The sequence below is a fragment of the Anarhichas minor genome, unplaced genomic scaffold, assembly GCF_050575085.1.
Source record: "Anarhichas minor isolate MPS153535 unplaced genomic scaffold, ASM5057508v1 ptg000023l, whole genome shotgun sequence".
NCBI classification, from domain to species: domain Eukaryota; kingdom Metazoa; phylum Chordata; class Actinopteri; order Perciformes; family Anarhichadidae; genus Anarhichas; species Anarhichas minor.
In genome coordinates, this window is record NW_027466469.1 from 1199835 (window position 1) to 1214043 (window position 14209).

Sequence of the window (14209 nt, forward strand, 5' to 3'; positions counted from 1 at the left end):
TTTGTAGCCTGGTGCCGGCCCACAGCCCGGTGACTGGAGGCCACTGGTGTAGATGACTCTTGGCGGCCTTGGCTCTCCATGGCTCCTGCCACTGCCACTAAAAGTATTTATAATATCGCAAAATATCTACGCTCACAGCACAATTAGGCGGAACTTGCCGTAGAACCTGAAAAAAAGAATAAGGAAGTGAGAACACTGCAAAAGCTACTACTTCTGTTTGTTGTACACTCTGAACTACAATATGTTCTGTTGTGGGAAATGTCTTTGTGTTATGTGATATGTCATTTTGCTTCACGAAATGTCATTGTTTTCTGAAATGCCATTCTGTTTTGTGAAATTCTTTGTTTTTTCACACATAAAATGCTGCTTAAATTTAAAAAATATCACAAAAAAACATATCACTGAGTAAATTGTAAGGATTATTACAAAAGACTAAAGAATGGGGCAGATGTACAGTCAATCCTTGTCTCTGTTCTTGGTACATTTTGGACGGGACATGCTGAAGATTTTCTAGTGGTTCATGGTAAACCATAAGGGACAGTGCACATTCATAAAAGCATTGCTGTAAATCCGCCAGTTAGCCAAGAGGCTATTTTTCATCTGTAGTCCCAAGAGGCAGATGTTACTGCTACTTCACCAGGCTATGTATAAACCACTTATGCTAGCTCACAACACATCCTGTATTCTTGAGTGCAGGTCTGCTGGCCTATACCTTATTGCATTGGTAGTAATTGTGACTCAATTCTTTGTACTGGCTGAGCTTTCGGTATAGCCTATGTGTATTTTCATTTATGAATTATTGCCTCACTTGCTGCTGTTACGCCTTGTATTTAGATATCAACTGAGTCTTACTCTGCATGTTGTTTTACTGAGTGTAGTTTGAGCAACGTTCAGAGTTGTCTGACCTCGATTACATTTAGAATGTAATCTGTGTTTCTGCAGCTTCACTTGAGGCTAAATCACGGTTCATCACAACAGCTGATGGATGTGAATGAATGCAAAGTTTCACTTCTTTTGATATTCAAAGAATGAAATGCAACCAAATAGACCCACTGTGAGAGAATGCAAATGATATATGCAGTCTGAGGAGTGCCATATCAATCATATCCTAAAATGAATCATGAATCAGTGTCACACTCCGTCAGGCTGACAATCAGCCAAAGGCTTAAAGTGCAGATGTGCAACATAAATCACCACCATGGGAAACATCTCTGCCAAAGATGAATGCTGTGTGTCGTTAAATACATCAGGATTGTGTCATTTGGCTGAAAGCATCTCCATATCTTTGTATTTGTTCCCCAAACTCACCTTTTCTGTGTCCTCCTTCTTCACTGATTTGAGATTAGCTCGCAGATCCAGAGAGACCTTGTGTTTTGAGCCCAGTAGGGATCGCAGGATGGCATCAGCAGAGACCCTCACCCTTCTCAGGCTGGGTCTCTTGAACTTCCCTCGCAGGTCCAAGACCTTGATGTTCAGGTCTTTGATCTGTGGAGAAGAGAGGAGAGGAAGTTAATCTCAGCCATTTTCTACAGACGGTAACATCAATTCAACCGTCCCATTGTAGAATCAGACCATTTAAAACTAAACTGTGTTGATGTTTGGACAGAAAGTACTTGTTTGGTTGTCTGTGTGGAAATGATCAAAGCTGTTCAGTTACCTCTCTGGTGTTGTGCGAGACTTTGGCTTGAATATCATACCGCTCCTCGTCCACCACGTCTACTTTGCCATGCAGCTCTTCACACAATGTCTAAACGGAGAATAAAAGGAGGTGGATGTTAACTTTATCACCTCCTGAGTGTAAAAACATCATTATTTCAGAGTTTTAGTTTGCAAATGTGAACAACTCTGTGGTGAACGTGATCTTCTACCTGCAGCTCGTCTAAGGACATGCTACAGATCTGTATAGGAGGGGATTTTTCATCCAGGTACTTTGACTTCTGTTCCTCTTTTTCTTCCATCTCCTGCTCCAGCTCCTCCATGGCCGTGGCGACCATCAAGCTCTGAAATAGCACAAAATCAATGTAACTGTTTGACTCGCTGTGATGACGCAGTCTGTGCAAATTGGACTGAGGACTCACCTTCAGCATGAGCTTCCGAGAGGCTGAGATTTTAGATTTTCTCTGCCAAAATATATATTTGTAAAATTCATTGCAAACATTTTAGTAGTCCAGGGATAATCTGTAATATTATTCAATTCCTTAGTGAGAAGTGTCTTGTGAAGTCTTACCTCCGGTCTGTGGGAAGAAAATAAAGAGAGGACACAGAAATGTAGTTTAATGTAGTTTAATTAGCATCCAATTGCAGATTGTAAAAACTTTTAATGATCGTTGGCATATCATATTTCATGAGCTGTTATAGCAATATTTCTATCTGATAATTTATCGTCTTTCAATGGAGTCGTATCGTGATGAAATCATATATTGAGATATTGTGATACCCAAATACATCGTCTAAATTAAAATATTATAATATCAAGCGCACATTAATTAAATAAATTTCTCAGATAATCGGAATTGATGCTAATTCTACTTATTGGAACAACTCAGTATAAATCAAACTATTGTTTTAATCTGATTACTCTGTATTTGCGTTCATGCATGTAAACGTAGTCGGTGTGTAGCTGAAGGTATTTAATAATGTTTTCCTCAATAATTTGACCAGTACTTTGCCACGTATTTGATTCACACAGGACGATACAAAAATACTACCATGTGGTTATTTCATAGATTATTTGTTTTACTGAAGTACCAGAAAACATGCTACATAACGTGATATATCGTTATTGAGATATGAAATGACCTACGTATATAGAAGATTTTGTCCGGAGCCCTATAGTTTCTATAGATAAATCCTATTTGCTGTATGAAACTCATACTCTGATTTGGAAATGGAAACAATAACGGAAACACAATACACTTACGCTTTCTCAGGCATCTTGGCTATTTCAATTCCCCCTGGAAGACAAAAATAAAACCTTTTGCCTCTGAAGTGCTCGACAGCGGGGACCACTTGGGTCGAGCCCCCCCCAGCGGGTTTTGACTATGGTTTCCCTTTTAGCTCCACTATAGACACATTCCACCACACAGTCGCCCCTATAGTGTTACAAGAATGGAAATATACAGTGTATATAGAGACACATTGATCTTTTAAAGCTGTTGTCTAATGTTAGCTTTTACTCCATATTCTTGAACAATGATTTGTAAATTATACAATAAATTACTAAATTAGTTGTCTTTTTTTGGTGTTTATGTTTTGTTCATCAGGCATTGTTATGTCTTACTTGTAGGAAGGCCTTTTAATTAAGAATGCTTAACTAACTAATAACTTAACTAATAAATAAATTGTATGTTTTTTGTCACACCAACATTTCATGACCAAAAGATATTCAGTTTACTCTCACATAAGACAGTGAAAAGCATCTTATCCTCACAATCTAAATGCTGGAATAATTCATTGTTTGACTTTTTGTTTGTAAAATTACTTTATTGATTCATTATCAAAACCATTCTTATTGCAGCTTATCATTGCAACTTTAGATTTGAATAGTGTTTATACGTTGGTATCTTTTCCTTTTAATATCTTTAGGTTTTTTGTAGGCCATGCTGTAAGTCAATGAAGCTGACTTATTGTTGATAATACTGAATTTTGTTTGTTTATTTATTTATTTTTTGCATGAATGTGCTGGAATATCTGACAAATCAAGATACTGTTCCATGAAACAGCGAAAAACATTTCTGGCTGGTTATTTTGTCCATGAGCAGTTTATTTTTCTGAAATGTTATTATTATATTATTATAATATATCAATACTGAAAAATAAAAGTACATATAATGCAAATAGAAGATGGCATCCATATCGCCCACTCAGTGTTCTACAATTAAGTGATTCGTGATTATTAACGGGCATTTAGAGAGTCCTGTTAGGATCCCTGTCTGCCCAGTTTGTGCTCCTCTGTTTTTTCCCCCTGTCTGTTTTGTTATTGTGGGCCATGTGCTTATGTTTTGTTTTTGTGTCAGCCTACAGTTTCCACCCCCGTGTTCCGCCCACTTCACGCCTCTCTCCTTAGGCAGCTGTGGCTCATTCCAGTGATCGCCGCTGGCTGACTTAAATACCTCGGCGTTTCACCGGCGCGTCGTCAGTCCGTCCGGTTACCAGTCTGGACACGTAAGTCTGAACACCGATTCAGTGAAGATCGTAATCTGTTTGTTTTTCTGTTCCTTCAGTATTTGAGTGCGGTCGAGTTTCCCTCCCGACTCCGGAGTCTATCTGTCCCGGCCTCGGTTGAGCTTCCCTCCCGACTCCGGTGGAGAAAGACGAGTGACTTTAATTTGCTGGACAGTTAGTCTTTGTTTTTGTTTGTTCCTTCTTTGACTCCTCCTGCACTTTTAAAGTCTTGGCTGGAGTAAAACTGCTGTGTGTGTGTGCGTGCGTTTGGGTCCACCAACTACACTACCCCATAACAAGTCCTTATTATTTTAGCAACGCAATTTCTTTTTAAACCTTTTTAATATAATGGAAACTGAAACAATTAGTTGATTGATTAATGAGTTACTCGACAGAAAATGAATACATTTTATAATCAAAAATGCCTCTGAAATGTGAATATTTGATGGTTTTCAGTGTTTTCTGATAGTAAACTAGAATCTTTGGGTTTTGGACTTTCAATGAGACAAAAATATTTCTTGATCCAAAAATACAAATTTTTTTTTTTTTTTTTTTTTTTTTTTTTTGTTAAATATGTAATACATTACCACATCAGTTTACCTCATGAAGTGAAGCAGAGATTCTCAGCCTTACCTTTCTGTGTGGATGCAGACAGACACAAAGCGATGGAGAGAAGAGCGCACCAGAATATTTATCTCCTGCTCCCCTTTGTCCGTCCTCTTTATCACGAGTAGACTTAAATAGAAACACACACACACACCTTCTTTACTCGTGTACCAGCTTTCTTCATCCTAACAGACGGCTGATGTGTATGCAGAAAGTTCAAGTTAGAGTTTTGTTTTTTTACCCCATATTGAAGCAAACTTCACGCAGCCACAGCTAAACAGCTTGTCTTGTTGCTGATGATTATCTGAGATTTTCTTTGGCTACTAAGAGTGATGTTGGAGACGTGCCCTGTCCCCCCTGAGACTGCAGGGCCCCGCTGGTCTGATTAGGATAATAGCGGCAGACGATGCTAAGCCGAGGTTTTAAGGCAGGAATGCAGTTTCCAGTATACATTTAGCTAAGGCCAACAACTAAACGTAGACAAATTGCAGGGCCATGTGATGCTGCCACTCTCTGATTTTGGGTCTTGGCTCTCGTACTGTATGAGTGCACACTTTGTATTTGGAGTTTGTGTGCAGAATGTAAACACAGACGAATGTGTCTTGTCTCATGTGATCACATGTTTAAGTGCTCAATTCACTCGTGCAAGGACAACAAGTCCTTGCATGAATCCACAAAATCACTTGTCTGGGTTGTGTTTGTGTTAGAGATGTAATTGACCCTTCACTAAGTCCCGACCTCCAACACAGACTGGCCAATCACAGCGTGGCATCGGCGAGCTCGAACAGGGTCTGACAACTAACCAACTCTGATCCACAGACCCTCAATATGAACATACTTTCAAAATATATTCCTTCATTTGGTGTTATGATGGTGGTGGAGAGTCCAATCAAACATGTCACTCCCAATTCTCCAATAGGTTTTAAACTGAGTTAACGTCGCAGGCCAAAGCTCATAATTTACATCATTTTCATTCTTCTCAAACCAGTCGATGAACTCTTCCGTGGAAGCATCTACATTGTTATGTTCCTCATTTATTCAGGTTTTTCCTCTAATAGGTAACCTATCTGCATATATTGCATACTCTGAAAATTACAGTATTATTAAAAACAGCCTTTTCATGCTGCTGCTCTTTAAACTGACCACATGCCTCACATATGTGGAAACATATGTGTGGCTGCTGCATTGTCTCCTGCATACAGTGGAGCAGCAGGCGGTTCAGTGGGATAACTGGCGAGCTGTCAGCCCCTTGAGACACAGTGACTCTGACCTGCTGGGCCACCAGCCCTGCTATTTATTACAGTTTCATGTTTATAGAGAGGCACTGTGCATTGTTTACAATGCCATCAGGGATGTAACTGTATCCTCTTTTATATACCTTTTGGGTAGAGTTAGATTGTAAAATGTTGCAGGACCGTTCTTTTGGTCTCGCTGAGTCAGCACATTAAAGTCCCTGATGCTGATTTGATTTATGACACTGTGATCCAGGCTGTTGGCTCATGGCAGCTGATTATAATTCCTCAGTATATATGGCAGCAGGATTAACAAAGTGCTGTGTGTGTGTTTGCTGGACTGTCTCTAGGAAACTGAACACCGCCTCATATATTCAGATGCCAACGGATTACAAAGCACTTTTACAGTACAGTAGTTTGCACATGCTGTATATTGTTGTATAAGTAAGAATTTAAAATGTTCATTTACCATGCTTTGTGGATGTGTTTTTTGCTGTGTCATCCCCATTCATATTATTTTTTACAATAGCACACTGTAAAAAGACAAAGTAAAAGTCCTGCATTCAAAATGTTACTTAAAAGTACAAAATTATTGGCATCAAAATAGACTTAATGTATTAAAAGTAGGCTACTAATTATGCAGAATGGCACATTTCAAATAATATATTTTCTGTAGGCCTATATCACTGGATGATAACTAATGATGCATTGTGTTCATCAGCTGGTAAAGGTGGAGTTTATTTGAAATGCTCACAGAAAGTTCCAAGCAAGCCCACCCGCTGAAAAGGGTAAACATATTTCCGGTTCATTCAAAAACTGTGGCGGGACAAAAGTCCAGGTATTCAATACTCACTTTGTGTGAGATCAGGCCTCTCTATTGCCCTCTGGTGGGTAAAGGACTGAAGGGAATTAAACTACATGTCCACGGTATTTTAATACCTGCAGCAGGACATTCAAAGCAAACATAAATCCATTTGAAATGTCAGAGATTAAACACATTTTTGTTCCACTTATTAGGACTGTAAACAAATGACAACTCTGGAACAGATCCCAGCGTGACCTCAGACCTGCAGTTTTGCTGTTGATCTGACTCACACAAACAAACAGCTGCCTGGCGCTCCGGTCAGTGTGCCAACTCCTCGGAGCAGGCAGAGACGGGGCTGAAGCACTGCGACTCCGTTGTTCTCCACGACCGCTGGCATTTCGCTCTGTTTGATGATGATCAGAGCGAATAACAAGCACGCCCAACACCACATACAGGCACACGATGATTGCATCGGACCAGAACCGTATAAGGAACAATGACATTTGTGTAGAGCGTGCCAGACTTTGCATCACGCGGAGTAAGAATAAAAATGCCATTGTTTGTTTGTTCTGTCTCAGGAATAAGGCACATCTTAAGACAGCACGCACACCATTTGACATGTGAGGCAGAAAGGAAAAGCTTTATGTTGAGTGGAACTGAAGCATGATGGGAGCCTGGTTTTTTGCAGCTGTCTCTAAACCCGACTGATTCGGATGTTAATCAAACTCATTTGCCAAACTTAATTCTGTTATTACAGTGGAAGTGTCTCTTTGTATTCTAGCCATGTTTTATTTGTTTCCTTTACACACACAATGTGCACATCCAAACACAGAGTTATAATTTACTGTGTTATGAATATTTAGCATGATAAGAAGTCAAAAACGAGGACGTCATAATCCAGAATCAAATGCAACATATAAAGCAAAAATCTACTCGGTGAACTCGTACAAAAAGCGGTGAGTTGTGTGCCTCTTTCATTCTTCTTTGCCTTTAGCTGGAGTGAACGGGCAGAGTGAAGTATAGGCTGGGTATCGACTAAAGGATCCTGGAAGCGATGATATCAGAGCGATGTCGGTCCCAGGTGGGCTATAGGCTCCAGGCTCCAGGCTTCACTGGGAATGAGCCAGAGCTCCCGCACCCTGACCGAAGCCAAAACCTTTGGGACCGAAGTTCTTTGCGTAACAGCCTGTGAATGAGATTACGAAGAATGAGAAACACTGCGCATGAAACACTAGTTTATTAAACATCAATATACAGTCACAAAATCGGAACTAAAGAGTTTATTTTTAGACTTGCTTATTCATACAAGTCATGATCAAATATGAATGACAATACACTAAATGGCAAAAGGTCAGAGGGGCTGCCTCTGTCTTGAGTCATTAGAGCAACTTCTTCTGCTGCAGGTTGAAGTTCAACCAGATGTGACTGGTGGAGGTTTAACTCGACCAGTGACATCCAACATATCTCTTATAAAACAACTGCATGCACTATAATGCAGTATTAATTCATTCATATCACTATTTGCATCTGTTTTACAAAGAATTTATCAATAATTTGTCATTGGTGACGACTGTTTTGCATTAATCAATTTGATTACTTCTATAAGATATCAGAAAATAATGAAAAAGGTCCATTTCGATTTCCTAAAGCCCAAGGTAACATCTTCAAATTGCTTTTCTTCCTTGTGACCGAACAGTCGAAAAATGTTAAATTTACTGTCGTATAAGAGAAAGAAAATCAGCAAATCTTCCTATTCTAAAGTTGAACCAAGAGAGAATGTATAGTTCATTTTCTGCCACACACACAGACCTTTACAGAAGATCTCCCCGTCTCTATCAGCGACAGTCGTGGACTCGAGTCCTTTGCCACACTTGGCGCAGCGAAAGCAGCCTTTATGCCAGGACTGATGAGAGAGAGAGAGCAAAGAGTTGGTTCAAACTCAAACATATACAAAGCATTGACAAATCCTCCACTTAGACTTTCATAATGGATGCGTAGACCTTTCTTACATTGCCTCCTGCGACAACCTTCTCGGCTGCGTACACTGTTGTCCCGCATCGAGGACACACATCTGAGGCCCCTGGTTTCTGGGCGAACTTTGAGGCGTTGGGGTTGTTTGTAGGGCGGTGAGGAGCTTGCCTGTGAGGTAAAAAGCAGAGCTCTAAAGAAGGTAGAAAAGGCGGGAACAGAACAGCTGGACGAACAGCTTCATTTAACTAATTAAGAGCTGCTAACACAGATATGTGGATCCTTTTTATTTTAGTAGAAGTTGTTTTGTTTGTGCGCACTTTTCTCTTCCAAAAACGTAGGAAATGTACTTTGTGATTCTATCATCTGGATGTACAGTATTTAGCTTTATGCTGACCTCAATAGGTCAAATAAAAGGATGAAGTGATGTTTAGCTCACACTTCAGGCTTGATTCCAAGTCCCTCTCCTGTGTCCATACTCAGAGTACCGGCTCCACCTCCGAAGCCGTAGCCTTTCGGCCCGTATTTCTTGCCATAGCATGATTTGCAGTAGATCTCATCCACATGGACGGCCACTGTTGTGCTGTCTAAGTTCTTCTTGCAGACCACTTACAACAAAGGAAAAAGGGAGAAAACACAAACACATTAGAAATCCAGATCTAATTATTCTCTCTTTACTCTCACAAGCATCTACAGCAAACCAAACAATCTAAAACACTTTTCTTTTCTTTCTCACAATGTTTAGCCGTGACATCACCTCAAACTATGCGTGACATTTTAAAGAAGCCCACTTTGTGCGTAGCTGGCTCGGATAACCCCTCGTCTGTGCTGGAGGAGGAGGAGGAGTACGAGCACCTTCCTCTGCCAAATAAGGAAGACCAAACCTTTGTCACATGTTTCCACTGGATCCAAATAAGGACTGAGATGTCTGAGCGAAAATCTGCAGACGCTTACTTTCCCTCCCTGGTGCCAAATACCCTGCATTCCATCCTGGCACTTCTTGTGACTTCCAAGTCGGAAGTCTGCAGACGAATAGAGCAGATTACCAGGGAACTTTAATACTTACTGCAGAGAAAACAGGATTTGTGCCAGCTCTTCCCCTCGCACTGCACTTCCTCGGCGAAGTAAACGGTTTTCTGGCAGCAGCCGCACTTGTTTCCTCCCCCAAAAGGCATTCTGTGAGCTTGCAGGAGAGCCTGTTGAGTACATTTGTCATTCACTGTATGTATATATATATATATATATATATATATATATACATATATATATATATATATATATAACGCCTCTCTTCTGGAGTACAGATCAGTGTTGCTCAGCAGACGGAGGCCATCTGCAACACTTAAGGCTACATGCAACAATACCTATAAAAGGAGAGGTGCCGGTATACACACTGCTCTTTCTTTCCCTCATCTTGTTTCAGCAGACTGAAGGACTGTTCATCCCTGATTGTAAAATGCAAAGTATACCTGCTGGCGTTGCTCAGATAGCACCAATCTGTATTAGCACCACACCAATGTCAGCTCAGAGTAAAAGAAAAAAAGAAAAGACTTCTTTTTATGGCGATGACTGCACGAAATGAGGGTGGGCAATCTACTAGATCGCTCTGAATAAACAGGAAATTCCCTGCATTTTATCTTGTAGTCAAGCATGTTTAACAATCGTGACCTCAGACAACCCAGCATGCTGCGATACAGATGTTCTGAGTATAGCTACTCAAACGATCTTCTACAAAATAATGAATAAAAACCTAGTTAGGGGATCATTTCAGCTTAGTCTCCAGTTAGGACTATAGGAAAACTATGAAGCTTTTTCTGCAGTGGCCCCTTTTTCAAGGTTGTTTCTTATCTGATGCTTTTCCTGATGTTTGAAGCATAAACCGTTTTTTATCAAAGCCGATAAGAGGGAATTTTTGAAGTAAGGGATCTTAATTGTATTCAAACTAGCAACACTTTATAGAGATTTGATTAAAAGTAACGTTCTCTACATCTCAATTCTAACATTTAAAAAATGTGCTGCTTTTATTCCATTTTATTCTTGACCAATCTCATCATAGCAGAAACAACTTTCACTCTACTACATCCTACTGTTTACATGTTGAGATATTAAACAATGTTTTCTGTATTCTCATAAATTAAACAAACCTACCTGTAGTGAAGTGAAAGGCTGGTCCCCTCTGTGGTTGTTTAGTGGTTTAAGAAGTGACTGAGTTGAGGAGAGACACTGGTCGGTTAAGGAGAGGCAGAGGGAGGCTGAGAGGGCACCAGGCTGAACTGAGGGAGGAGTCAGGACACAGAGAGAGGAGAGAGGGAGAGATGTAGGGAGGAAAAGGAGGAGAAAGATAGTGAGAGTAGTTATTGATGGATAGGGAGGGTGGGTGTCTGAAAGGGAAAGATAGCCGCCATCTCCATTAATGAGAAACTTCACAGATGTCACAGTTCAGCTCCACACCCTCCTCACTCTACTTGTCAGTCACTCCCTCCTCATCAGTCTAAACTCCCTTCACCTGTTCACTCACCTGCCTCTGATCAGTAATCAAGCCCCTATATAGACTCCTGCCTCCCAGACACATTTGCCAGATTGTTCTTCGGTTTTCAATGCCAGACTCTCCAGCACGCTCTCACGGACTGACCTCCTGTTACTGACCCTGCCTGCCCCTCTTCTACCCCCCCTTGCCTGACTCCCGGTAAACCCACCAGCCTTCTGATCCTGACCCTGTTTAAACTCTACCTGCCGTTTCTGGAAGTTTGTAATAAAAGCCAAAGATCCCTGGAATCTTGTGTGTTGCATTTGGGTCCATATACAACCGGTTACAACAGAACTTCCTGCCAGAAAACAGTCAAAATGAAATGGTAGAAGCAACAGATGGATGGTAGCGTTTTATAAAGTAGCCCAAACATGTTGATGTTCAAGGTAATTCTGCACTTCAGTGAACCCGAATGGAAAGAAGAGGTATCTGTTTTGGGGACTTACCCAAAAGTAATCAATAAATATAAGTTTGATTAATCCAGATTTCCCTCCCTTGAACATTGACGGTTTCAAATATTGTTCTTTTTTGCTCTGAAAGCTCAGATTGTCCCACTCATTTAGTTTTAAAAATAACAATGCATCGTGTAGTTTATAGGCGCTCAGGGAGTTATTATCAAGGACTTTATAGCCACATACCAACACATCTTTAAAGGGAAACCTTTCGGATTTTCAACCGGCTTTCTATTGTTGGAATACTACTACCCAATAGTCTGCTGGACAGCACAGAATTGCACGTTTTGCGTCACCTGGCGGACCCCTGGCCAGCAAATGAGTGGCGGGTGAGCCGGGTGCTGGTATCACGGAGGAAAACTGACGTTGGTCATTTGCACATACCACCCACATAGCAACGATACAAAGCTGGTTGAAAATCGGCAAAGTGTCCCTTTAAGCATCCTGCACTTTAACTTATTTAAGGCTAGTTTCAGCTGTAATTTAAGGCTGTCAACATGTACATTACATGTACCAAACTGTAAGGTACATACATTAGTTATGCAAGTCAATATAGAATTAAAGCTTTAAAAAGATTACATTTTTAAACAGTGAACCTGTTTGAATTTAAGATTGGCGGTTTATAAGTGCAACAGACTGATGGAAGTAGTTATGGTTGTTCTTAAAAATACACTAAATGGGTTTTAATGGAATTAATTAAAACAAATTACGTGTTTGTTTTATTTGTTCAAACTTTAATTTTCTAATGAATTCACAGCCCTATTCTAAAACACTTATTTTCTATGGGATCAAATAGCTCTGTGTTTGGCTTTCTCTAGTGATGAGCCCACAGAGAATTCTCATCCAACTCTGACATCATTCATTCATTTTTTTCCCCCATCTGTCTGGTATTTACTAAGTGAAACACATGACTGGTGGGATTGAGGTCAGATGACTGATTTGGCAAGTCAAGAGCATTCCGTAAAACTTGGTTGCTCTGTACGTCAGTTTGGTATCATCGTCCTGCTGCGTTGTCTTAAAGGTGGGGGGGGGGGACTCTAAAGAAGAAAAAGGGTTGTAGGTCCGACACTCTTCACCAAATATGGATGTGAACCCTAAACACCCTTACAACTGAAAGTATGATACCGCTGCACTGTATTCAAATGGAGTAACTTAACGTGAGAATATAGAAACATGAAGTCATGTCTTGTTAAGCCAGAGGGCAATCAACCTTTTATTTCGTGATAACAACTGCATTTGTTTGAGATTATTGCTCTAAACCACATCTGACATTTTCTCATGATTTGTCTGCAGGGTATAGTGTGTATATGAAATACTGTTTGGTATTGTGTGTTGGACGTGTGTACTCCCTGCTGATGCATTTGTGCCTCTGACAACCATTAATACAATAGAAAGCATTGTGAGTAGCCGTGATATCAAGAGCGGACATCCCATTAATCTGTCCAGAGAAGACACGCCTTACAAGGTGTTTCTGCTGAGAGCTCAGTGGATTACTCACCGTCTCCAGAGACCTTCTGGGTGAGTTTAATTGAGCCGTGTGACTCAGGGAGCAATGGGTCAATCAGACGTTTCTCTCTTCATCTTAATTTGACACATATTTATCCATGTGTCTATCCTGCATGATCGGCTAACTCATCTAAAGCGAATCATCATTTGTGTACTAAAAGATTAGCAGTGTGTTTTCTTTGGTCATATAGTGAACCATATTATTTTATAACTTGACTTAACAATTCTTCAAATAGGGAGGTTTTCTATGATTTATTTACGTTTTATTTTTCAAATCAGAATCTGTGACGTTCAGTGCAACGGCACATTTATGAAGAAAGACGGTCTGTTGATTTTTTGAGTTTTAGAGCTGCAACTAACATTTAAAAGTTGACTTAATTGATTAATCGTTGATTAGAAACCTAAATTAGGAAAATATTTTCTTGTTCTCACAGTTGCGCTCAAATACATAACCATCATCTATAGAGACATTTAGGCTTAATGTTTTCTTTGTTTCTTTGCTCTTTTATATACAGTATCTCGAATGACTTCTGTTTCGACTATTATAATAACATGAGTTGAAATTTATGAAGGAAACCTCTTGTGTGGACAATTTTTTTTGAGTGAGTAGACAAAATAATTGGATTGCATTATAATAGTTATGTAAGAATTTCAATTCTTTGTTGACAAATTGTCGAAAACAGTTTCCAACTTTGTGACAGTGCATTTTGATCCAAAATGGTTTATTCAATATAAGAATTGGGAGATTTTTTCACTAAAGAAAAACTTAATCCTTCAGAAAATAAGAAAAATACCAAATTTTAGAGATACACCATTTTCAGTGGACAATGAATCAAAGTCATTTTCCCACTGCAACAATATTTTTGTGTTTTTCGATGCGTGACACAATGACAGCAGCTGCTACACGGAGATCCTCGTTGGCATTTTACTGGTTATCTTGTCCACTGTG

The 14209-nt window shown here is 39.9% G+C and overlaps 2 protein-coding genes across 3 annotated transcripts; both read right to left on the minus strand.

Annotated features, from left to right (window-relative positions):
- Positions 1-1257: 1257 nt before the first annotated feature.
- LOC142955240 (troponin I, slow skeletal muscle-like) lies at positions 1258-2003 on the minus strand. The gene is made up of 3 exons (XM_076096709.1): positions 1869-2003; positions 1658-1747; positions 1258-1485 (listed from the first exon to the last, which is right to left on the minus strand). Exons 1-3 carry the CDS (start codon positions 1992-1994, stop codon positions 1258-1260), a joined length of 444 nt encoding a protein of 147 aa, XP_075952824.1. The 5' UTR covers positions 1995-2003.
- Positions 2004-7426: 5423 nt separating this feature from the next.
- On the minus strand, positions 7427-11054 carry csrp1b (cysteine and glycine-rich protein 1b). 2 transcript variants are annotated; one of them, XM_076096931.1, is made up of 6 exons: positions 10924-11054; positions 9842-9971; positions 9215-9383; positions 8817-8946; positions 8617-8710; positions 7427-7993 (listed from the first exon to the last, which is right to left on the minus strand). In XM_076096931.1, exons 2-6 carry the CDS (start codon positions 9948-9950, stop codon positions 7917-7919), a joined length of 579 nt encoding a protein of 192 aa, XP_075953046.1. In that variant the 5' UTR covers positions 9951-9971; positions 10924-11054; the 3' UTR covers positions 7427-7916. The 2 variants fall into 2 exon arrangements, with proteins under 2 accessions (XP_075953046.1, XP_075953047.1); XM_076096932.1 differs by lacking the exon at positions 10924-11054.
- Positions 11055-14209: the final 3155 nt, after the last annotated feature.